General features: G+C 36.0%; 2 protein-coding genes across 4 annotated transcripts in view; one reads left to right on the forward strand and one right to left on the reverse strand.

Annotated features, from left to right (window-relative positions):
* LOC113113811 (TBC1 domain family member 9B) overlaps positions 1-7,288 on the forward strand; it is a 30,841-nt gene extending 23,553 nt beyond the window's left edge. Inside the window, 5 exon segments of the mRNA XM_074559949.1 lie at positions 2,790-2,861; positions 3,468-3,518; positions 3,762-3,821; positions 3,894-3,991; positions 4,136-7,288. Of these exon segments, the coding sequence (XP_074416050.1) occupies positions 2,790-2,861; positions 3,468-3,518; positions 3,762-3,821; positions 3,894-3,991; positions 4,136-4,768 (914 nt within the window). The 3' untranslated portion in view covers positions 4,769-7,288.
* A 408-nt stretch (positions 7,289-7,696) lies between these two features.
* LOC113113812 (MORC family CW-type zinc finger protein 3) lies at positions 7,697-22,817 on the reverse strand. Of its 3 annotated transcripts, none has more exons than XM_026280297.1 (17): positions 22,668-22,816; positions 22,502-22,574; positions 21,051-21,183; positions 20,746-20,966; positions 19,810-19,957; positions 18,899-19,058; positions 17,720-17,848; positions 17,117-17,236; positions 16,777-16,880; positions 16,210-16,380; positions 13,655-13,774; positions 13,217-13,294; positions 12,958-12,997; positions 12,250-12,422; positions 11,095-11,698; positions 9,502-9,758; positions 7,697-8,723 (listed from the first exon to the last, which is right to left on the reverse strand). In XM_026280297.1, exons 1-17 carry the CDS (start codon positions 22,707-22,709, stop codon positions 8,573-8,575), a joined length of 2,724 nt encoding a protein of 907 aa, XP_026136082.1. In that variant the 5' UTR covers positions 22,710-22,816; the 3' UTR covers positions 7,697-8,572. The 3 variants fall into 3 exon arrangements, with proteins under 3 accessions (XP_026136082.1, XP_026136081.1, XP_026136083.1); XM_026280296.1 differs by having other exon boundaries at positions 7,697-8,726; XM_026280298.1 differs by lacking the exon at positions 7,697-8,723 and having other exon boundaries at positions 9,547-9,758; positions 11,181-11,698; positions 22,668-22,817.
* Between the last annotated feature and the right edge of the window lie 638 nt (positions 22,818-23,455).

Consider the following 23,455-nt stretch of genomic DNA (forward strand, 5'->3'; position numbering starts at 1 on the left):
GGGGGTGAATTCTTGACAAAACATGTCCAAGTCCTTTGAAAACTTTTCTCCAAAGTCTTTGGGGTGAGGCAAGTGTGTCATAGCCTCTGACATGTCCTTCTAGTATCATGGCCAGAAGACCATTACAGTTCCATTGTGCCCAGCCAATTGAATCATGGGGTAAGCTCCGATGTGCTCTCATCTTCCCTTTAGTTCATCCTCGTTCAGGCTGTCCAGCTGCAGTGTCACTCTCTCATGAGCTTTAGACCAGTCATGGAGTATTTCATTGCTTTTACACCGTCATTTGTGGCAGACATTCTGTATGATGATGATGATACTGTCAAAATTTTTACAGTGGCGGGCACTTGCTCTTCTTTTGGCAGTTCGAAGATCTGTGCTTGTCTTTCGTTGGGCTGCAAGGACTGTGGTGCTGATGCAGTTGTGCTGTAGGATGGAGGTGGTAGTATCTGATGCTGCTGTGGCATTCGTAGATGGGGGTGAGGCCAGGAGTCTAGATCAAAGTCCACTTTAGCACACTGCATTTCTCTAAAGAGAAGAGAATTATTGTTTTATAGATGTTTAATTTTTTCCTTCAGAAATCATTCCAATATTCTGATTTGCTAATTATTATTATTCATGTTGAAAAAATGTGGTGCAAGGTGGTAGACGGCGCACCCTGTTTTTCTTTTTGCAAGTGCACAAAGTTTTGCTGTTTTATTATGGGTGTATACAAATAAGAATAGACACTTTACAGATTTGATTGATGTATTGCTTTTGGGTCGTTTGCAGCAGCTGGACATACACCCGGTTGTAAGACTAGGCTGGACATACAATGCTATTTAAGTAGTGTGTATAATTTATACCCGTTGCACCACCTCGGTGTAGTGCTATGTCTGGCTCTAAATCTTAGGCTTAGTCAGAGGTTGGTGTAAAGTGAAAAATCATTATTTGCTTGGGCATTATTCATTTTTAGGATTCATATCGTTTGCTCAATGAAATCATGGCTCGGTGGCTTCACATGTTATGATGTCTTGAGCAATTCAGTTTATATTAGTAGTTGTAGCCATTGCTGTGTGAATGTCGTCACTGCTATATCTGTACCTGCGAGAGTCTGCTTCGTGGATGTGCATCGTCTATGCCGGGCATAGTTGCACCTGACCCTGCAACAGGTGTAAATATTTATCGTTGGGGTGGTGTTGGCGCAGTGGATAAGACACATGCCTTTGGTCTGAGAGACCCGGGTTCAAATCCACTGAGAGACCCCAATGTGTCCCTGAGCAAGACCCTTAACCCCGTGCAACCTCTGACATCTATAGCAATTGTAAGTTGCTTTGGATAAAAGCGTCAGCTAAAATGAATAAATGTAAATGTAAATCGTTAAGCTGGACGTTGCAAAGCCCAGCATAGGGCTTTACACCCAGCTTTTTTACATCTAGCTGGTGCAACTGGCCCCTTATCTGTACGATCAAAACTGAAAGTGTGATTTAAGTGTTATTTTTGGTGTGATCCGGAGAAGATGCCACAAAACATGTATTCGCGTTTGTCGACTCCAGAGGGTTAAACTGACAGAATTTTAAAAGATGATTTCTCCGTTTGCATTTACCTTTCAGTGCTGCAAATTTGCAGATATTGTTTATGCTCAAAGAGCAACATTACATACTAACTAATGTAAAAAAAGGGAGATAGCAATTAACCGCCCCTTTAAGAATCTGTTTCACTTTATCGTGAAACTACGGGGTGGCTTGGACTTGCACCAATGGATGCTCGTGCCAATTAAGTCTGGGAATACCAGATCTTAATTTGTCAAATTGAAACCCCAATTTTTTACATTTTCAAGGATGTTGGAATTTCTTAATCGGATCTCACCGTTTGTAGCACGTATTTTCTGATCCGTTAGTAGTGAAGGTCCACAAGCCCTCAGATGTCAGTCCCCCTTTCCCTGAAGCCTTTTGGGGTTTAGGGCTTAACCCTTTGTGGGTTTAGGGTGATCAGCCAACTAACGTCCTCAGGCCCCGGACGATCAGCTGTGGAATCACAGTCACTCGTTGCCAAGTTTGTTGTGGAAATTCTAATTTAATAAAATTTATAAAATAATTATGAAGATTGAGAATGAAAAACCAAACAGTTTTGTCTTTGTCTTGCTTTAATTCTCTGCAGAGAATGATCTTGTTTACGCACAGCTTTGAGTCTGTGTGCAAAGAGATAAAACACAGACTCACAGCCCACTTCTTATACAATGTAAAAAGATGCATTGAAGGACAGATTAGGACCTTTGAGAAGAATCACTTTGTTCAGTGCACCTCAACCCATAACACATGTACATTGCTCCACATTACATGGTAGATGTCTGGTTACTCTCAAAACTGCCCGTCCCTGGTACAGTTTCCCCTTAAATGTCGTTTTTCAGCCTAAAGCAGTTACGTGAACAAGTTACGTAAAATAATGTCCCTATGGAATATATACTACCTTAAACATTGTATGTTTAAAAAGATACATTCAACAGTTGTAAACCGTGTAGTATGTACTTAAATAAGATTAATGCAATCAATGCAAAATTAACAAAATTATAAAATGTCCATAACCGAGGAAACCAGATCGTTACTCTCAGCAAACATTCTTCTCTATGTGTGTGTTTGAGGTTTATTAAAATGAGAAAATAGCACTTGTTTTTGGACTGTGTGTTTGTGATGAAGATTTGCAGAAAAGATAAGCATGAGATGTGTATTTTTAAGGGTGTGTTACAGCACAAGTAATCTGGAGTGTGTATGTGATGTTTGTTAATTTCATTGTTCTCGTCTCTCCTTCTGAAGCGTTGTGTCCAGAGGAAGCAGAGTCTGCGCTGGAGGCCACACAGTTCTTCACTGACGATGACACACTTCAGGGTACGAGACACTTTTACCACCTAAACAACATTTGAAGCCAACATTTAGGAACTATATCAGGTTCAAGACAAGTTAAGCTCCACAGAAGGTTATTTAGCCTTTTCCCAAAAAAACTGCAGAACATGGTTACAATGACACACTTACAATGAGAGTAAAGATGCTCATGCACTAAAAGGTATAAAGTTGTTTCTTGTTTCATAACAATTAAACTTTAAAATTAAACTGACTTTAAAAGCCCAAACTACTAGTTTTTCATTTTTATTTTATTTACTGTCGTACTGCTGATAGAGCTTCACTTGTGTTGAAAAGCTGTATATGAGAGAATTTTCTATTTGTTTAATTATTAATACTTTTTTGTTTTGTTTTATGAATAGTTTATTTTTAATAAACATGTTTTGACCTTTCTGATCTCCCTGCATGTACCAGTGGATGGTTCGGTCCAGGTTGAATGACTGATGAAAACTAATTATTAATCTTCTGTACTCTTATTTTCCTCATTTGTTGTCTTATCTCCCCCTTCTCTCTTTTAACTATTTATTTCTTTCTTTCTTGTTCTTTCTTTCTTTCTTGTTGTTTCTGTCTTTGTTTCTCATCTGATCACTCCAGATCCTCCCTTCCTGTCTCATCTGGACTTCCTGGCACAGGAAGTGATCTCAGGTTTGTGTCTGTCATGTCGTGTGTTTTCTGTCTCTGGTGTTTTAGGGTTTTGGTGTTTCCCAGTCAGTTTCGGTTCTCCATCTGTCTTTTGCATGATAATATCTTACCTTCGTGGTGCTCTTTGCTTATTTAACCATGGGTTTTGATGTCATGAAACCTTTCTGGTGGACAATTTTAAATGGTTAATGGCTAAATGGCATTATGATGTTAGTGTTTATTTATTCAGCATTAATATCATAACAGGTGAGGAGCTGAAGGAGGCAGGAGACGCATCAGCGGCCGGAGACACGGATGAGAAAAAAGGTGATAAGACTCCATTAAAGAGTCCGTTTTAATCTGGTTGTTGTTTCTAATGGTAGTGTCTTGTATTTTTAGAGGAGAAGCCGAAGGACTATAAGTATTATCTGAGAATGTGGGCCAAAGAAAAAGAGCCAAAGAAAGAGAGTATCAAAGATTTGCCTCGGATGAATCAGGTGATCAGTATTCACTGGTTTTTTAAAATGTATTTACAATCATATCAAATCAGGATTCAGTTATTAAGTAGCAACCTAGTACTTCAGTGCTTTTGAACACCAGTATTAAGACTAAAACACATTGTTGTAATCGTGCAATCACAGGAGCAGTTCATTGAGATGTGTAAGACTCTCTACAACATGTTCAGTGAAGATCCCATGGAGCAGGAGCTGTATCACGGCATCGCAACAGTGGCGAGTCTCCTGCTGTGCATCGGAGAAGTGGGCAAGAAGTTCACCAACAACGGCAGCAAGAAAACCGAAGCCCAGCTGCCCTCAGCAGTCGACGCTCTGCAGCCGGAGAGGGAGGACTCGTCCGGGGAGGGAGGATCAGGACAGTCCCTGGTCTCCAAGGCCCTGGCAGAGGCGCAGCTAGAGACGCCACCTCCAACAGCTGCCGGCTCCGACGAAGAGGCCAAAGACGACACGTCCGTTTCGTCCTACTCCGTAGTGAGCGCCGGTTCGCTGCAGTGCGAGGACATCGCCGACGACACGGTCCTGATCGGCTGCATGAGCGGAGACGCGGTGGATCGGAGGCAGGGCGGCGCGCCGGATGCCGACTGGTCGATCACGTTCGAGCAGGTTTTAGCATCGTTCCTGACAGAAACATCGCTGGTCGACTACTTCGAGAAAAAACACGACGTCCAGAGCAAAATAACGGCATGCAAATCGCTGAGAGCCGTGGAGAGACAGACAAGTACGTCGAGCGATCACGATTTCTCTCTGAACACACACTGACCGGCTCATAAAAACATGCATGAACACATAAACATACACGTACTAATGCAAAACAAGTATATGTGTGTGTATATATGTCCGGTTACTCTCTATAGGAGTTTGATACTTCTGTGTCATAGTCAAAGAATAGTGTTTAAAATCCATCCCAGCAGCTTTCTATACAAGTAACCTCTGGAGTTTTAGATCCGATTAGACTGGGCTTCACCCTAGTAGCTGGTTTTTGGTGGGTTGAAGGCATCAGCTAGCAGGTCTGAAATAGAGGATTATAGGATATGGCCAACATAAATCTATATGTATCTGTATATTAAAGTGCTTCAGCTCATACAGATCAACAAATGAAACGTCACACTAAAATTATTTGATTTGCACACTCGTCTTAAGTCCCAGGTTGAAATATTCCGCACTAAAAGTGTACGTCACTAATGCTTTCTTGCATGTGTGCTATAGCTGGATATATTCTGTGTATTTGGCGGTAAGAAGTGTCCTTTCGGTGAAGAGTTCACCTTCTAGCTCTGCTCAGATTCACTTTAACCCCTCAGATGGAAACAGTTGTTCATTATTAGCTTTGGTTTAAAGCTGTTTCTGTGTGTTATAAATCAGCTTTACTGTTTCGAAGTAGGTCATTGCCTTACCGATCATATGTGTACAGTTGATGGAGGACGGCGTTGCTTGTTTTTGTTGTGGTGTTTTGTGAGGAAAGCACCATCATGTTCTATCAGATATTTGGTTGCTGGTAACTACACAAGCGGTACAGTGCTAGCTTATCTTCTTCATCTAAAATGTACCAGATTAATTTAGTGCTATAATAGCCTCTACAAATTAAAGCAGGAATCGTTTGACTTTTATTCTCCAAAAAATGTTTTTGCTGTCAGGCCAGAGTAAGCAAGTACAATCACTGGGCTTCATTCATAAAAAAAATCAAGCAGAGAGAATTCAATTACTTAACAAAATTAAAAATTAAATAAATAATTAAATGACACATTCATAAATTGTATTGAATGCACAATGCAAACAACATTTGTAAGTGTATGCAAATTGATGCACTGAACTGAAAATAATCATTCAAGAAATCATGTAAACTGTTGAATTAATCATGTAGTTATTGAACTGTTTTAAGAATTTTTTTATGCATTGTGTGTTAAATTAAAAGCAAACATTCAGTATGCATTCAGTTGTTGCATCGAATAAAAACTGCATAGGAAATTCTATTTACATAAAATGATGAACTTGAATTTTGGAAAACCATACTTATAAATAATAGAATCAAATTAATTTAAAATATCTTAATGTTTGCATATTTTATGTACATTTATGGACTGAATTAAAAATCAAGTTATCATCATGTAATTAAATAAATCATTATGTAAATTACTGAATTTAATTCAGTGCATGAATTTACAGTTTTGCATTTAAAAAAACTTTCAACATTGTTGCATTGAAAAAAAAAAATCTCATCTATGTGAAATTATATTTAGAAAAATTGATGTTTGAATTTAGTTTATGCATTCTTAAATCATAACATTTAAATTAAATATATATATAAAAAAGAAAAATCTTTTTTTTTTTCTTCTAACATTTTTGCTTGTATTTTATAAATGAGGCCCTGTTACATGTATTTTGAGAACATGCGGTAACATTTCCATTTCTTGGTCGTTATGTTTCCTTTTTATCAAATGAAGATGGAGAAACTCAGCCATAACATGATGTTCTAGAATGTTCAAAAAAAAATCTTATTTTAGGCCCTGAGTGTGGATGCCTGCTTTCAGTCAGATGTAGTTGAGCTTCTTAACCTGTAAATAGTTGCACATCATCACATTACAATATCAGAAGTTTTAACATCAAACCGTTTGCAGTGATCGTTCTTGTTTGTTTATATTCATGTATCGCTCTGCTTTTGTTTGACCTGTCACCTGTCATTTGTTTCTATTCTATATTTGTGATTTTTAACAGTTGCTTTTGTACTAAGTAACCTAGCTTTAAATTAAGCTTGTTCAGTTAAAAAAAAAAAAATTCTGAAAGGCTTCAGTATTAATTCTCCGATGTTTAAAGAGCTTTAACATGATTTAATTTGGGCAGAATTTAGAAAGCAGTAGAAATTAGACATTTTAAATCAGAGATGCAGCATTAAAATATGTTTTAAAATTGGACTCGTTGATTTAAAACATCAGTTCATCTCCGCTCTGAAAAACACTTTTGTCATTTGAATCTGAATGTGAATGAATCTCCCGCTCCTGCCACGTGACCTCTGTCTAACTGTGAATATAACCGGCTTCACTTCACTGTGTTTCTAATTAACTGTGTTAATTAATGCACAGAATATCACTGTTTTCACTTTCATCCTGCATTTTTGCAAAATGAGTGAATCTTGTTCTCTTGCTGTCGGGTTTCTATTTCTGTAGGCTTCTGTCTGTGCCCTGCAGTTCTTACCTGATGTCCACTCATTTAAAAGTTGTTTTAAAACCTATTGTCATGAAACCAGTATTGTGAAATATTATGTAATAAAAATCAAGTTAAGGAAAATCTGAGTGTATTTAGTCTTTTCATGCACATTGTCCAAAGTGCGACAAACCTTGTAACCGCAGTCATAACTGAAAGAAATGTGCCAAGAAACCTCTTCCAAAATAAAGCACTGATGACTTTTATTATATAATGAACAAGAGGAAAATGACCCGAAGTGAAATGTTGCATTAGTATCTTTTCATCAGCGGATACATTTTTGTATTAAAAAGTCATTTAAAAAAGATAATAGAAACTGTTATAATTATAGAAAAATAATAATACAAAAAAATTGTTTGCATTAAACACTTCATTGAACAGTTCACCCAAAAGTGAAAATGTACTTATCTTCAGGCCATCCAAGATGTAGATGAGTTAGTTTCTTCATCAGATTTGGAGAAATGTAGCATTACATCACTTGCTCAGCAATGGATCTTCTGCGGTGAATGGGTGCCGTCAGAATGAGAGACAAACATCTGATAAAAACATCACAATAATCCACACCACTCCAGTCTATCAATGTGTTTGTAATAAAAATCAATTAACCAAGACATTTTTTACTTGTAACCATCGAGACAATTTTGCTTTCATGAGTGAAAAAGTTTGAAAGTTTCGTCTGAATCGGCTGTTTTGACTCTCATTCTGACGGCACCCATTCACTGCAGAAGATCCACTGGAGAGTATCAACTGATGTAATGACAGATGTCTCCAAAAATTTTTACCATCAAGAAACACTCATTTTCATCTCGGATGACCGGAGGATGAGTACATTTCAGGCCATCTTTTTTGTTTTTATTTTTTATTTGGTGTGAACTGTTCCTTTAAAAATAGCAAGTTTAAATATACATATCAAAAAGCTTCCTGCAGATGCGTGTATTTACAGTAAGCGCTAGAAGAGCAATGCAGCTGAACAGAGAACTGATGAAGTGTTTGTGTGAAACCTCAAATGTCTGTGACATGATTGTGAAAGTAGTTTAACTTGCAGCACTGGAGAGACAACGAGTGTTTCGGTCAGAGCCATGCATGCAACATTCAAGTTAGAAGAATGTGGGCTTTGAGAGTATTTATTCAGTTGTGCTTGTGTGTGAAATATAATGTATAGTAGCTTTAACTTGCAATATAATTTGCTTATGAAAAAGAAGACCTTTTAATGCTGTTTTTTCCACGCACCAATTTTGCAGTGAGTGATCTGTCATAATTCTGTCCTTCCAACCTCTGCCTTCTGTTCGGTTTCAGACAAATAGTTTTTTTTTTTTTGATCCCAAATGTGTTATAAGACAGCCATTGCTCTGTAATCCGGTTGAAAAATCACAGGTTGTTGGCTTGTATGATCTGCTGTAGGATGCTGTCTACATCATTGGTGTCGTAGCTGATTCCCTGCATATCCAGGTTTGGTAGGATGGAGGATAATAATGCAACCACATTCTGACGGACAGACCGCAACCTCTCCAGCGTCACACTGCTGTCAGGAAGCAACGACAGAGACATGTTCATATTAGTACATGTGTGTGTAATATATATATATATATATAATGCACAATAGCATTTATTTGATTAAAAATACTATAAAATTTGTAAAAAATGATTACAATAAAACTGTTTACTATTTCAATATATTTAACATTTTTGTTCATTCCTGTGATCAATTTACTCCAAAAATCAATCCAGTCTTCAGTATATGATCCTTGAAAAATCATCCATTGCTACTCAAGAAAGATTTCTGATTATTATCAATGTTTCAAACTCTGTTTTTTTTTTTTTAAATGTGATACATATGAAAATAAAAGCATTAATTTAAACTAAAATGTCTTGCAATATTATACGTCAATACTGTCACTTTTGATCAACGTAATGTCTTCTCGCTGGAAAAATTTGTGTCCTTCCAAAAAAAAAAAAAAAAAAAAAAAAAAAATATATATAAACCCAAATATTTAATAAGAAACATTTAAGAAAAATTATAATAAAAGACATAACTATCACTTTTGATCAATTTAATGCATACTTGCTGAATAAAAGTATTAATTTTATGTAAAAACATGAATTTATATATTGATATATAAACTACACAAACATACATTATTTACATACATCTATTTATATATATATATATATATATATATATGTATTAAAAACAAATATTGTTGGACAATAGAAAATAATAATAATAAATGTACTGTAAAGATAAGATCTGACTTGTATCTCATCTCTTGTGCAGCTGTACTCATCGTCACACACACCTATTGTACGTGTGGTTGGGTGTGTTGGTGCTCTGGTCTCTCCTGTCCTCGGTGTCTCTCTCTGTCTGTCTCACTCGGTTCAGCAGTTGGTCTCTCTCTGTTCTCAGCTCGGTCAGATCAGTTAGCAGTCTCTGGTTCTCACTCTGGAGTTTGGCTAATGTCTTGCTCCAGTACAGCTCATCCCTCGGACTGGTTTCGGCCTCCTGCTGGATGGGGGACGAACTGGATGGAAGCCTGTTGGCCTGTTCCTCTGGTTTCTACAAAATTGATTAAGAACGATGAGTTTATTCACTGTTGTGTGCTAGTGATTAATTATGGTGTCACTCTGATTAAAAACTACACATAGGGCTTTACTCATCTTTCATGATTTAACAAACAAATCAGCTTTCTCACAAGACAAACTGATAACTCAAAACTAATTAACAAATTAATTGGGAATAACAAATTCTATATAACTCGACGATATGCAATATAGATCAAATCTCAAGTGCATGATTATGATGTCAAAAATATAATCTATATTATTGCCAAAGCAGTATATTAAAGGGGTCATATGATGCAATTTCAAGTTTTTCTTTCTCTTTGGATTGTTACAAGCTGTTTGTGCATAGATAAGATCCCTCCATGCCCTTCTGAAACACTTTGTTTAAACACGACCCCCACATGTCTACATCACTGTGTTCACACATAGAAAGAAGGCTTAACTTTTATTCTCACTTTTGCCACATCCGCCGCTGTGTGCTTCTTGTGAAAGTGAAACTACTTAGTTTGGTCTTCCAAAAGAGGATACGACTAGAAATCAGTGGTTAAGTTGTAATCACAACACCGTTCCAGAACAGTTCAACCCAGATATTCAGATGTGTGCAGCGCATTCCTGATCCTGGGAATGTTGTTTCTATAAAGTGGGGCAGTTCCAACTTTGCAAGGACAGTCTGGCTGTTCTGACTCCCAGTCTGTAAGTATGTTTTCATATTTGAAGAATTTGCTACTCATATATATATATATATTAATTCTAAATATAATTGCTACTATATATATATTAATTCTGGTTCTAATGTGGAGGGGTTATTAGCAAAAATTTAAGTTTGCTTATTATACCTTATGGCTGATCTTTACAAAAATTGGTACACATGATAATTTTCACAAGATGTACAAATATATACATTTTTTTAACAGTTGGCCATTCAGATTTGACATTAACCAAATCAGAACTTTTTTTATTGTGACAAAATATAACTATATTATCGCCCAGCTCTAATCTGCATTGTAAAATATTGATATCATGATTTATATATATATTATTTATATATATAACTATATATATAGATAGATCGATATATTACATAATGTTGTATATGTATTCTAAATATATAATACATTTAATAAATAAACATAATGAGATAAACTTTTGTTTTTGCTTAACGCAAGGATTTAGAAGAAACAAATTTTGATTCTATCACTAGGGCGATCTTCAGAAAAATAGGCATACATACTAATTTTAACAAGATGCACAAATATATTAACTTTTATATCAGTCAGCCACTTGGGTCTAGCATTAGCCAATTAAATTTGATTGGCTGCTGGATTCCTTACCTGACAAACAGAAAGTTCCTCCCTCCTAGACTCATTTGACATTGGGTTCAATCTTTCTGCATTTTGGTCACATAACACTGAATTACCCGTGGTGACATCAGAAGGCCCGCCCCCTTCCGCCTCCGTCACCAAGGCAACCTCTGGCTCACGGATGCCCAGGATTCTTTTCAGCCGCTTGGCTTCCCGTTCCAGCTGAGCGAGTCTATGAGCAAGCGCTGCACGGTCCGAGCCGTCTACGGGTAACGGCGACACGGGCTGAAATCCCGGCCGGCTGAGAGGAGTGACGACCACTGTCTGAGCCATGGTTGTGGAGGCGTGTGGTGAGAGCGGGTGAGGGGGGATCCTGGGCTGGTCTTTGGGCATCTGCGGACCTTGAGAAGTCTGGGGCTCAACGGGGCCCTCAAGTACAGCGGCTTCCAGCTGAATCGTGTCCTCCTGAGCCACTGTATCCACCGCTGGTGATGTGCTGCTGTTTGTCTCTGATCCTTCATGAGCTTTGTCTGGTGTTTCTGTCTCTTCCTCAGATGGGACGTCTGGAGCTTCAGCATGGTCTGGGGACTTATTGCCCTTTTCAGTGTCTGAATATATTTCTTTCCTTCTTTTTCTAAAAAAAAGTGAGCAAAGTTAATTCAAAATGCTAAAAGCTATGCTAAAAGTAAATCTGCTAATTTCCTATGCAGGACCCGCTAAAGTGTAAACACAGCTTTAAATGTTCATGTTTAAAGACCAGTTATATTGTAAAAAAGAAATAATAATCTTCACAATTTTTTTACATAAATGTACTTTTAATAAGTTATTCGTTCAAGTTAATTCATTAATTTGATTAAAAAAATGTTGTTTTGTGAAAATTTTTGTGAAAATTTGGTATAACCTCTATATTATATTTTCTGTATAATTTATATATAAAATATATATTAAAAGTTTCCTGAATAATAAGATATCTGGTTTAAAGTCACAGTTGAAGGTCACTCTAACACCCTTTAATACTGTAGTTTGTTGTTTGTCACTACCACAGCAACCCGACGATGTTTGTTAAACATGTTAAATGTACTGCCATGCATCTGCATTTGTGCACTTGCTTCCTTCCTAATGATGAGCGACTGCAAAAGTGATTCTTTAATGTGGGTAAATGGCCGAGTTGTGTATCTGTCAGACCTTGGGGAGGGTGAAGCCTCTTCTTCTTCTTCTTCTGTGACAACAACGCTTACTCCATCCTCATCTGTATCCTGTGTATCTGTCGTCATGGTAACGGTGACCTCATCCTGCTTGCTATCTGATGCAGGTTCAGATAGTCCTCGACAGAGAGGACGCACTGGGCTTTTACTCATCTACAACACAAACACACACTTATTATGGTTTGATATGAGATCAATGTGTCAAAACCAAAATGAGAAGTGATATTTCACATGAGTGTACGTAATTTCTATAAATGGCCACATAACTGCAGCCATTAGAACCAATGAATAACATATAGTTTCTTATATAAAATAATACCTTTTTTCTCCATAAATCAGAGAGATTATATTAATTATCTACCAAGGACAGCCTGACTGTATTGGTTCTCTTGGCAAACTACAGTATCAATATACTGCAGTTTCCCAAAAACTGACATGCGCACCAACAATTTATGTTTGCATAGGCAAAGCCCTCAAATTCATATTTGTACGCATTGTTTGTCATGTCTGCCACATGCAAAAGAAGACGGCCGCATGCAGACCTACAGAAAACCTTTATACAGACCAAACACAGACAACTGAATCAACAAGCCCACAGCGAGTGTGACACTCGTGAGAGTCAGAAACTCAAGTTCCTGTCCTGAGAAACGAGTACTTCCTCATCTGACACACAAACAGAGGTCAATACCTCCAGAGATCTTCCTCTTCTCTTGATGGAGGCATGTTCCCTGCGCACAACAAAACACACATTAACACCGCATGCATTCATCCTCGAATTGCAGGTATCTGAATATGGAGCCACAGCATTATTGTAAAGATTGTGCTAAAGTTTTAATAAAGATTTAAGTAAGATTTAAGATTTAGGTCTTTCTGCTTAAATTTTTTTTTTTTGTAAATGTAAAATTTATTTAAAAAAATGTTTTGGAGGTGCAGGGACAATTCTTAACTGTTTTTTGAGTGTTTTTTCATAGCTGGGTGTTGTGACTTCAGCATTTTCCTCCGTATCCTCCGGTAACAGACAGCTCCTTCACATGAAAAGCACAAGAATATATAAGACATAATTTGAAATTGAATAAGTAGTGTGTGGTTTACAGCATGCTATGCAATATACAGATTTACAGCTTCTAATCAAGCTGCATGTTAAAACAGCAAACAAATACAGTAGCATTTTCTAATCCTTTAAATTTTTTAATGCCACATTCTGGCAAATCGGGTCATCTGGATACGTCATTCAGACAGAAAACTTGCTTAATGCTATACATTACATTACAATACATCAACACTATACATACTGTAGTGGATATATAATATGTGTAGCATACTAGTAGTACTGGATTCTGAACATATCAGTTTAATTTCAAGTAATCAATCAGGCATAGACTCACCGTAAACTTGGTATTGGGTGCATGCAGCATTTGAACGGATCAGGAACGCTTCCAGCAAATAGGTGAGTGCTGATTCCTCTCCACTTCAAACACTCTTCACACTGAATCCACGTCACATCACTTCAGACACAAGAAAGCCATTAATACACCAGCTCAACTTGTTGTGTGTGGAGTTTTTATATATATTTTGTAGTGCTGTCAAAACTGTCATCCAAAATAAAAGTTTGTGTTCTTATGCTGTCAAACTGATTAATCGTGATTAACTGCATCCAAAATAAATGTTTGTGTTCTTTTGGTGTCAAACCGATTAATCGCAATCAATCGCATCCAAGTTTGTTCTTATGCTGTTAAACCGATTCATTGTGATCAATCGCATCCAAATTAAAAGTTTGTTCTTATGCTGTTAAACCGATTAATCGCATCCAAATAAAAAAATGTCTTATGCTGTTAAACCGATTAATCGCGATCAATCGCATACATTTAAAAAATTTGTTCTTATGCTGTTAAACTGATTAATCGCGATCAATCGCATCCAAATTAAAAGTTTGTTGTTATGCTGTTAAACCGATTAATTGCGATCAATCGCATTCAAATTAAAAGTTTGTTCTTATGCTGTTAAACCGATTAATTGCGATCAATCGCATCCAAATAAAAAATTTGTTCTTATGCTGTTAAACCGATTAATCACGTTCAATTGCATCCAAATTAAAAATTTGTTCTTAGGCTGTTAAACCGATTCATTGCGATCAATCGCATCCAAATTAAAAGTTTGTTCTTATGCTGTTAAACCGATTTATCGCATCCAAATTAAAAATTCGTTCTTATGCTGTTAAACCGATTAATCGTGATCAATCACATACAAATTAAAAGTTTGTTCTTATGCTGTTAAACCGATTTATCGCATCCAAATTAAAAATTAGTTCTTATGCTGTTAAACCGATTAATCGTGATCAATCACATACAAATTAAAAGTTTGTTCTTATGCTGTTAAACCGATTAATCGCGATCAATCGCATCCAAATTAAAAGTTTGTTCTTATACTGTTAAACCGATTAATCGCGATCAATCGCATCCAAATTTAAAGTTTGTTCTTATGCTGTTAAACCGATTAATTGCGATCAATCACATTCAAATTAAAAGTTTGTTCTTATGCTGTTAAACCAATTAATCGCGATCAATTGCATCTAAATTAAAAGTTTGTTCTTAAGCTGTTAAACTGATTAACTGCTATACACAGTGCACATACATATATTGACTAATCACAAACTTTTCTTTTAGATGCATTTAATGCATCTTCCATCGGAGACCAGGGTTCGAGCCCCGCTCGGAGCGAGTCGTTGCTGCTGCTGCTCTCATTCAGTTTCAGCCTCGGGATCTGATTCTGGATCATAAATAAACGGCTGAATCTGACTGTTATCCATGGTTTGTTTTGGGTGATGATTTTTTCCTCACGGTAATGTCACAGCTTCCAAACGCTCTCTACGCAAAAGCCTACTGGCGCTCGTGATTCTTTAGCTCCGCCCACACGTCACACCTCCAGTCGGTCGTGTTTTTCCCGGGAAAAATCGGTACAGACTATCTTTCTCTTATGAATATAATAAAACTAAAGACTTTTTGGAGTTATGAAGGATGCAGTACTACTCTATAGGTACTCAAGATTAACAGGATATTGAGTGAAAACTAGCATTTCACCCCCCCCCCTTTAAGGGTTTTACTTGAAAGGTGGTTGCAAACAAATGGCTAATGGCATTACTTACTTTCTATATTTTACTATTTTCTATATATTTCTGAATTTTTTTCCCTATCTTTTAAAAAATACATTTTCAAAATCTGAATATATTTAAAAAAAAATATTTACAATTTTTTTGCCCTCTATAATTTCAATCCAAGAAAATACGTAACTTTTGTTGTCTGTAACGTGCATAAATTTTTAATAAAAACAAAAATGACTAATTGTATATTTTTGTCTCTGAAAAACATTTTGAAATATATTTTGGTTTATTAAGATTGAAACTAAATATATTTTCACTTTCAAATAAAAATCTATATTTAATTACGCTTTACCGTTTATTAATAAAAAAAGATTATTATAATGAAAAAATATGTAAGTATCAAACTTTGTCAAAACAATCAAATGAACACTATCCATGTATTTTGTATTGTTACATTTTTGCAAAGCTTATAAAACAAAGCCTCAGTTTTGTTTTATGGGAACCTCGCAGACATCACAGATATGAACCATGCTACTACTTTAGCTCTGTGATTAACAGTTTCACATTTCTCAGCACCGCCCACCTGCATTTAAGAGCTCAACTCGACCTTTGCCATCACAAGACGCTTTTTTTGTCTGTATGTTTCTGTTATGCATGTACGTGCGAGGTTTGTGGTCTAACAGACAAATAGTCTGACAATAGCTTTTAGCAAGTTAAGTTCATTTTTTTACCCACAAACCCATGGTACTATTCTGACCATCTGACTAACTGATCCCCAACAGAGCAAAGCAGGCTCCACCACAACACTGTTGTGTGAAACGTTTTGGAGGAAAACAATCATACACTTCTTCTTCCTCCTCCTCTTCTTCTTCACCATCCTCTTCGTCTGTTTCCTCAGTATCTCCTTCCTGGCTTTTCCTCTCTAAGGCTTGAAACGCTCTCTCTTTTGCTTTCTTTTCCTTCTTTTCACGCCAGTAATCGTTCAGTTTGAGACCAAGAGCAGCTAGTGTCAGTCTATGAGGAATGCAGAAATAAAAGGAAGTTAAAATGAAAATAACACATAAAATTATATATATATATATATATATATATATATATATATATATATATATATATATATATATATATATATATATATATATAATTTTAATATTATATAATTGTTTATATTTTAAATTAGAAAATCATTTTTAATTAATTAAAAAAAATAGTTCTTTGATTTGTATTGTGAACTCTATACTTAAACCTATTATATGTGATCAGCTATACAACAAAATATTCAGTTTCACCAAAGCTTGTTTCTCTGTGGCTGTAGATTTGAATTTATTGTCAGTCTGACATTCAAATGAGATGGTATTGGAGCCGGACGGCGCTGGAGGTTAAAGTTTTTGGCGAGTTTCTTAAATGCACCTGTACTCTTTGGTGTACTCAAAATCCTGCTTGTTATGAGCAGGCTTGAGGAAGTTACACTCGATCACTCCGATGACCCCGACCCCTGACCTTTGACCTGACGACTGAAGGAGAGAGATGGGAAGTGAAACATGATGATACTTGAACCAAACAATTACTGTTTACGTCATCTGGAGTAAGTTATAACCAGGCCCAGACACAATCTATTAAAGTTTTCTGCATTTTCTGTGCGGAATTTGTGGAGATTTCTGTGGAATAGATAACAATTACATGAAATACATGTGCAGATTATGTGTGGACCTGCTTATATCTCGTATCCCGACATGAATGGATCCAGTACCTTGATTTGGCAGCCAACTTTCTCATGGGCCTTTATCAGTCTGTTTTTATGGTACATCATAATTCCATAGTGCTCCTTATTTTTCAGGTTGAATCCAAAAGTTATCTTCACTCTCTCATTCTGAGAGTCATGTTTAAAGAAAACACTTTTGAGTCAAATATAGTTTGACTAGGGTTTATGGGGAAAAAACACAGTGATAATTAATCAGTTAATTTACTTAATTTCAAAATCCTGGTGTGCAAGTAAAAAACTGAAACGGGTAGAGCAGGCAGGGTTATTACAGTTACCTACAAAAATTAAACATTGTTTCTTAAAATAAATGTTAACTCATATTAAAATAAATTAGTTGTCTAATTTAACATTTCACATTTCCATTCAGTTTAACCTTATGTACTTGAATAACTAAAACTAAAACTTAAATAAATTTGAGTGTAAAAAATATAATTTCTACAATTTTAACTAAAGGTAAAAATAAAACAAAAATCTATTAAAAATATTAATAAATACATATTTTAAAAAAATTTAAAAGACCAAAACAGATTACTAAATTTTTTAATAAAAATTATGAAAAATATGAAACTCAAAACTCTAGTAGAAGGATACGATGAACTGCGGTTTATAGACATCATTCTCGATCATGGACAGACTCTTGGCAATCAGCTTGGTCTGAACTTTCTTCTGTCTCAGAATGATCTGAATCCTGGGCTTCAGGTAAAGGATACTGAGATACGCCTGGAATGGCAGACAGAGAAATTACATTTGTGTTGGTGTTTATTTTTCCACTTAATTCTCAAATGTATTTCCATTTAAATCAAGGACACATATCAAACTGTCCTTGAGTGAGATAAAATATATTCAAAAGTTCCTCCCCGGACCAAAATATAGCATTTATAGAAAACAAGCTGTACAAATGTCCAGTAACATTCAGACATCAGTATTTGGCATACATATGCTGTATTTTGTAGGTCTTAAACAACAAACAAGCATTTGAGCCGGTTCCATCATCCTGAATTCAATGGCTTTTTGAAGTTTTTGGTCACCGAACAGGTACAGCGGTTTTACAGCCTCATAGTCACACTCAGTTAACTATTCTACACAAACTATTCTAACTCATACTTTCATGTAAAACGATTTTTTTTTTTTTAAGTAAGTCTTAAAAGAGTTAACAATGGTGAAATTGAAGTCATGTGACCGTGGCGTACATTGCTTAAAGATTACACTCAGCATTTTAATGCTGCCAATCTGTACTTAGTCTTCAAAATTCATTTAAATTGTGTTCATTTGTGAAGATTATCATGATGTATCATAAACTTTTGTTGACCTCAGAGCTTATTGTCTGGAATAATCCAAAATCCAATGGAAAAATTCTAATGGGGTTTTGTCAAGGGAATCAGGCTGATGCTAATACATATATATATATATATATATATATATATATATATATATATATTTTTTTTTTTTTTTTTTTTTTTTTTTTTTCTTTATAAAAAATGTTTTAAATAACATTTGGTACCTCAGTGGAAAAAGTAAATAATAAAAAAAGTCTAAGATTTGAAGACTGTTTCTGATCTTTATCTCCGCACCATAAAGTTACTTTAGAGTCTCAAATTCACAAGTTCACACTGTGGCACTGTATTATCATTCTCTCAGCTCCACCTAAAGTTCACACACACACACACACACACACACATACATATTTGCATTCACACTGTAAAACAACTACAGCCCATAAATATCAGGAAGTTTCTTGCTCTGTTGGCCATTTCTTTCTCTCTCACTCACTCTGAGAGAAAACTCCATCTCAGGGACGCTGTTACTGTCTCTGCGGTGCTTGTAATAATCTCTCCTCCATTTTCCTTGTGTCTCCTCCGACCGGATCTCTGGCAGACGGATGTCCTCCGCATCCGTGTCAAAGTCAAACTCCGGCTTTCCATCTTTATTTCTGTGATAGAAGGTTGTAAAAAATTTTTAAAGACAAAAATGATTCAAAATCATTCCGTATTTTTGCATTTAAGTTAGAAAGAGAAATATATTTGGATGCAAATAAAATGGTTCATATGTAAAAGAGTTATGCTGATTACATTTGCACTTGGCCAACTTTTTTTTTTCATCCTAAGCGAGAAAAACACTTTATCAGTTTCAGATAAAGCATACTCGCATATTGCATTTACTCTACTGCATTTAGGAAGTGGCTAATAAACATATATCACAAAATCTACCATTCAAAACAACAAAAAAAGTTCATCGAATAAAGTGAAACTGTAAAAGTCCTGATATCTATGGAAGCAAGGCTGCAATTTTATCTGGCAATTTGGACTTTAAACAAGTAAGAATTGTGAGATAGAAACAAAAATGCAAGTAAACACAGAAATGTGATTAGAAAGTAGTCAGTTGCATATCTGACTCCTTATATATGCTATTTGTTAGATTTGAGAGAATCACATGCTTTAGGGTGATTAAAATGACTTGATTTGTTAACCTAAGCAGTTCAAGGTTATATTCAAAACAAACACAAATCAGGAGTGTGTTGTCACGACAGAGTCAGTACACTCACCTGCATGAAACATGTAAATTACATGCAAATTAATTATGATACTGAACATAATGGTTCTCCTGTCTGCATTTGCTCTGTAACGTCATCTTTCACTACGACTGACCACATCCATGCTCTGGTGAACTACCAGATGACAGACCTGCGAATGTTCCAGATGAGTATTTTGGTTCCTTTTTTGCCCTGGATGGAGTCTAGCTGCTCTTGTAACTCAGAGACACTCTGGAAGAGAGAATATTTCAGGATGGCTCTCAGACTTGCCTCTGAATCCTCTGTTACCACCAGCGCCTGTGAGGCAGGAGTTAAAGGCAATGCTTTGTCCCACTGAGACATCCGTTTAAAGTCTTTATGCATAGAGTGCATGAATATGCATGCAAAACAAATACATGCATCTCATTTTTTCTGTATGTACATATATGCATATAGTCTACTTTTTGTATGCAAAGAGTACATGCACATGCATGCAAAACAAATGCATGCATCTTAATTTTTTCTTTAAACCTCCTGTCGTGTATTTGACTCCCATTAATTTTCAAACTGTTCAAAATACTGGTTAAAATACTTATTTCTTCTCGGATTTTGGTGAAAATTTCTCATTTATGGTCAAGAATGTGCATGCAAAGTTCTGCCACATGGATATGTTTTGAAAAGGCTATACAACATTTTTTTTATTGTTAGGACTTTTGTGTTTGGGTCTCATTGACTCCCCTGTCGACCCCCATTTTGCTTTCCATGCAATTAACACTTTAAAGAACACTAAAAAAAGTGTAGCTTGGCCAACACTAAAATATGAAGTTAAATTCAAGACTCAAAGTTTACTCGAAATTAAGAATCGTCCTTTGAATCAGCCAAGAAATACATATTATTTCTCACCTATTTTATTTTTTGTAGTGTCCGACGAGCTAGAATAGACACTTTCTGTTTTTATATGAATATTTAGTGTTTTTCAAAGTGATTTTTGGCCAACTGTATGCAAACAAATGTGAGTTAGTTTGTCCCCAAACACAAAAGCTTTTGAACACAACAGGAGGGTTAATCAAACAGAGAAATTCTATATTTTTACTGAACAGAAGGATATTGGTCTGTTGGTTGAATGGGGCTATGGGTACGATCACAGCCTGAGCTTTAATGGCCTGTAAGAAGCTTTGAGACAACATGCCCACGCTCTGACAGCCGCCATTTTTTGTGAAGATCAGAGCATCGCGGCCAAGACGCATTGAACCCGACTTAAAACCGTTTCCGTATACGCCGATGGGCTGATGACTGCTTTTACTGGAGCCTTTCTCTGTGAATCCAAAGCTGTAAAAAAAAATGAAATACCTTTTCACAAAATGTCTCTCCTCAAAAAGATTTGAGGCATCATCCGTGTCTGTTTTCACATACCTGAGCATTTTGTGCAGTTTGTTGGGTGTCATACCGCTCCCGTTGTCCATAAAACTGAGGCACAGCTGTTCTCTGACCGTCACAACATCAATCCAGATGTTCTTGGCTGTGACTCCTGGGTCAGATGCATTATCTACAACACACGCAGAGAAAAGTAGCCTAAATAATTAGAGTAGTACAGCTGCATTAGTTCTTGTACATGCACAACATGCATGAGTGCTTTTTTTGCAGCACTTTCAGTTTTCTCTTAAACTGCGAGCCATTGCAAAAGGCAGATCTCTAAATATAACCTATAACCTACAACCCTAAAAACAGACACACAAACCGTTTAACAGGAAGCCAAAAGGAAACTGCAGAAATATTAAGACGGATTTTGTTAAACCTCAAATCTTGATCATTAAGTGATCAAAAGCGAGCAGGACAGGAGCGCAGTTTCCTGACACCTGTCTCTAACGGTACTGAGATCCGATCCTGAAAGCTTTACATATTTCCATCAGCCTTTACCATAAACCATCAATCCTGGCACAGAAACCGCAGTGTGCAGTTTATCACGGTTTCACAAACACAAGCGACGCAATACTTTCATTAGTCTTCATTTGAACACTACATCTATAACGCTAGTTTTAGTAAACCCAACAAACCTATTTTTAACAAATGCTTTCCTTGTAAAGTGTTAGTTTGTCTTCACATACATTCTTTTATTTGCCTTTATGCATTTGCAGATGAACGGAATCAGTTTTTGCATTCACTGGGATGCGAAACCAATCTTAGTGTTCCTCTAGGGACATTAAAACGCTTGATGTGAAAAATGCTTAACGTGGTTTAATATAGGCTACTAATACAGTGATATTAACAGACCAAACTCACTAAACATCATCTGATTTTTTATAGATAGTATACTTTATTAGTATGATGTTTAGTGAGTTTTACACTTAACACTTAACGTGTTATTAAACTTGTTGAGATCATATTCAGAGCTCATCTGAGTTTTTGTAGATAGTATACTTTATTAATATGATGTTAAGTGAGTTTGGTCTGTTAATATCAGTCTTAGTACATTAATCCACTTTAAGCATTTTTCACGTTTGCATTTTTCACGTTAAATTTTTTAGAATGTCCCTTATGTCCCTCTATTCTGTATTTTACTGTTAAATGCAATGGCATTGAGACACTGTATGTGCTCGTATCCACTATGCATTTAGTCCAAACGCAACTTTACAGCGCAAAATGAATTATCAATGTTGAGTTTTAACATTACGCCACTAATTATCATTAAAGCATTGAGTAATATACTGTAGTTTGCCTTAAAAGAGCTGCAACAGGTGCGCACGTGATGTGCGTATTTATTGTCTATGAGATTAGCGGAAGTTTAAACCGAAAGTATCGCCAGTTTCTGCCTAAACCTGAGTTTGTTCCTCTTGAATTGATGGATTCATTTGTGTTCTGCTCACCGATGAGTTCCGCGACCGCACTGAAGGGCCATGTGTGACTGGTGGAGTTGCTGTCCAGGTACGAAGGGCTCATCTATAAAAACAACATCACGCAATATAATCATCGTAAAGAACATCGCAGAGCGTGAGAAGAGACTTTAGAGAAGTTAAGACAGAGTCTACTCACAGAGCTCAGCCGGATCCCGTGCTCGCTCAGTCTCGCCATCATGAGAGTTAAAACACGCGTCAGATGAAAAGAGATGCAGATGGTTCATTCTTCCTCCTTCGGCGTCTGTGTGTGTGTGTGTGTCTGCGTCTGCTTGTGTGTGTGAGACTGTGTGTGACGTGACACTCCCACCCAGAGCTCCACAGAGCACATCTCATCTGCACACCTTTTTTTTCTTCTTCTTTTTAAAGTTTGTTTTGTTTTTCATAATTTACTTTATATATAGTATAGCCACGATTAATATATATATATATTAATACTATATAATTAATAGCTATATAATATAATGCCAAAACATGAAATAATGTATTTAAATAAATACATTTCATTTTTGTAGTAACCCCTATTAAAGAAGATGATATTAGTATAAAAATAAGGTCATTTATAAAAACATTTCATATAAAATACAGCCTATTAAAAAAAATGTATATTTTTTACACGTTATCAGATTTCGTTTTATAGGCTATCATCTTCTTTAATAATGGTTACTACAAACATGAAACAATTAAATTATTTATTTATTTGAATACTTTATTTCATATTTTGGTATCACAATATATATTAAATGATAGCAAATATGCTGCTAGTAAGAACCTAGTTGTAATAGGTGGGTGCCAGGGTGTTGTGTGTGGTTATCAGGTTGTATAAGTTGTTGCTATTATGTTGTTATGTGGCTACTGAGCTGTTTTGAGCAGTTTGATGGGATATTTCATATTTTAGCATTGCATGTTAAAATATTAAATGATAGC

Source organism: Carassius auratus, chromosome 14 (genome assembly GCF_003368295.1).
Source record: "Carassius auratus strain Wakin chromosome 14, ASM336829v1, whole genome shotgun sequence".
Taxonomy (NCBI): domain Eukaryota; kingdom Metazoa; phylum Chordata; class Actinopteri; order Cypriniformes; family Cyprinidae; genus Carassius; species Carassius auratus.

Excerpts from the sequence above, each read along its gene's own strand:
- LOC113113812 (XM_026280296.1), bottom strand. The coding sequence starts at position 22,709 with ATGATGGCGAGACTGAGCGAGCACGGGATCCGGCTGAGCTCT. Across the intron at positions 22,575-22,667 it reads ACGGGATCCGGCTGAGCTCT|ATGAGCCCTTCGTACCTGGA; the intron begins GTGAGTAGACTC and ends TTGTTTTTATAG. Across the intron at positions 9,759-11,094 it reads AGGAACTTTCTGTTTGTCAG|AAACCAGAGGAACAGGCCAA; the intron begins GTAAGGAATCCA and ends TCAATTTTGTAG.